General features: G+C 54.4%; 1 protein-coding gene across 1 annotated transcript in view; it reads left to right on the top strand.

The window, feature by feature from the left end:
- The first annotated feature begins 6 nt into the window (after window positions 1-6).
- SLBP (stem-loop histone mRNA binding protein) overlaps window positions 7-2,394 on the top strand; it is a 20,738-nt gene continuing 18,350 nt past the window's right edge. The window contains exons 1-2 of the mRNA XM_017876223.1: window positions 7-110; window positions 249-365. Coding sequence (XP_017731712.1) covers window positions 52-110; window positions 249-365 — 176 coding nt within the window. The 5' untranslated portion in view covers window positions 7-51. The remainder of the gene's footprint in view (window positions 111-248; window positions 366-2,394) is intronic.

Genomic DNA, 2,394 nt, shown 5'->3' with positions numbered 1-2,394 from the left:
CAGCCCCGGCCCCGGCCCCGGCCCTCCCCTGCGCGCCCGACCCGTGCTGCCATGGCCTGTCGCCCGCGAAGCCCGCCGAGGTATCAGAGCCGCTGCGACGGTGACGCCAGGTGAGGCCGGGCTGCGCGGCGGGCGAGGGAGCGCGTGCTCCGTGGGGCGGGGGTCGTGCGGGGCCGGATGTTGCGGGACGGGGGTCGTACGGCGGTCCCCGACTTCCCGAGCCCCGCCGACCGCGTTCCTCCCCGCAGCCCGCCGTCCCCCGCGCGATGGAGCCTGGGACGGAAGCGCAGAGCCGACGGCAGGCGCTGGAGGCCCGAAGACGCCGAGGAGGCCGAGCACCGCGGCGCCGAGCGCAGACCGGAGAGGTGGGCACGGGACCCGGGGGTCGGGGCGCGGTGGAGCCCTTGACGGGGCCGCGGGCTCCAGGGACCTTGTCGCGCTCTCTGTGCCGGGATCGGTCAGGTCGGCGCCCTGCGTCCTTTTACCTTTGTCTCCGCGCGGTCCCTGCACTGGGGCGCCCGCACCAGGCCTGGCAGGCGCTGGAACACTCCGGAAGCCTTTTCCCAGGGTGGGAGTCTGCTGAACTGGTGTCAGCCCGAGTTGGCCAGTTAGAGTCTGTGTTGTGCTCCCGGGAGAGGTCAGGGTCTCCGACGAGCTTCTCGTGAACACGTGGAAGTCAGGGGACACCCGAGTCCCGACGAGAAGTGAGTTTACCGGGTTCACCTGCTTGGCCATTTTCTAGGTTAGGCGGTGTGTAGGGAGGGTCGAGATGCGAGCGAAAGGAGGGCTTGATATAGGGGTGGGACAGCCGAGGAGGGTCTGGAGGAAATAATAAGCAGGGGTGCCAGTGGTTATAGTGGTGGGGCTTTAAGGGGCTATGGTTAGAGAAAACTTGTCGAGGGGCTTTGTGTGGGGTGGTCCGTCCCGCATTGGGGGCTTGTTGCTCCTAAGTTCCCTGAAAGCATGGTGACTTGGCCGAGATGGAGCAGTGAAGGTGGGAGGAAATGCATGGTTCAGGATAGACTTCTGAAGGCAGGACCTGTGAGACTTGCTGATGGCTTGGGGATGGGAGGCGTGAAAAGAAAATAAAAACTCGGACCCAAAACCACTATGCCAAAAGGAAAAAATTAAGCTGGAGGCGGAGTCATGCAAGAAACTACCTTGGCGTTTCCTTTTGTTTCTAAGCAGATAGCTACAGATAAAAGATGAAATGTCTCCACGGGTGAACTCTGTTCACCTTAAGTGCCGACTTAACCGAGCGCACGAGGAATACATAATTGATTATTCCCCTAGCTGCTCGTTTTCTCTTGGAACGTGTGGATCCTTTCTTCTTCAACCTACTCTTTTCTTTTAAATATTGAAGGCCTCACAATCATCTTTGGAGAAAGGTACAAATCACAGACTCTTTCTGTAATTTCGTGTTCTTATAGGCATGCCCTTAACAAGTTAGCTAAATTCCTAAAGTAATTGAGACCTGTCTCAGACATTTTTTTGGTGTACAGAGGAAAGAGGCATCAAGAATGACTCAAGGCTTTAGGTCTGAACACTTGATTGTGGGGCCATTTGCCAAGATAGAGAAGATGGGCTGGAGCAGCTACGCATGGGAAGTTGTGAGGCTTGAGAAACTGCTTAGAGAAGCAAAGGAGATGTCAAGAAAGGTAATGGAGTGTAGGCGTCTACATGGGAGGCATCTTCAGGCGCAATAAGTTACCAGGGCATAGAGATGATATTGAAAGACTTGGGTCTAAGGGGCTGTGTGCAGCGTCTCCTGTCTGTAATCCCAGCACTTTGGGAGGCTAAGGCCGGCTGATCACCTGAGGTCAGGAGTTCGAGACCAGCCTGACTACATGGAGAAACCCCGTTGTTGGGGACCAGCCTCAACACCACCCGTAGGATACTCGAAGTCCGGTGGCGACAAAAGAATGAGAAGAGACGGGTTAAGAGTTCATAAAGGTGGGAGCCAGGGGCCCAGTTGGAAAATGGAGGCTGCAAAAGGTCCAGAGTTCTGGTCTCCACACTATTGTATTGAGTACAATCACTTAAATCTAAGAAGTAGAGGTTCAGGGCGAAACAGTGAAAGAAGCATCACAGGCATGATTTATAGCAAAAGTGGTTTAAATGAATCTTGTTTGTGCTCAAACAGCGTATCTGTAACTTAGCAGAGAGTAGCTAGTGGGAGCGGCTTAACTAGGAGCCTGCATGTCTGTCCACATTCCAGTGCTTTAAAGGGGTGTCTTTCTCCTTGAACACAGTGTTTAAAAGATAAGAGAGCAGGTCTTGCTCTGAGCATGGGAACATCATGGCAGTTTTAGGAGGCTTTCCTCCTCAGAGACCTCTTGTGGCTTTTCACAACTTATTGTCCCATATTTTTTTTTTTTTTTTTTTTTTTTTTTT

This window comes from Rhinopithecus bieti, unplaced genomic scaffold (assembly GCF_001698545.2).
Source record: "Rhinopithecus bieti isolate Rb0 unplaced genomic scaffold, ASM169854v2 scaffold_9581, whole genome shotgun sequence".
NCBI lineage: Eukaryota > Metazoa > Chordata > Mammalia > Primates > Cercopithecidae > Rhinopithecus > Rhinopithecus bieti.
Note: the sequence above shows the minus strand (reverse complement) of the source record. Positions and strands in the feature narration are given on the sequence as shown.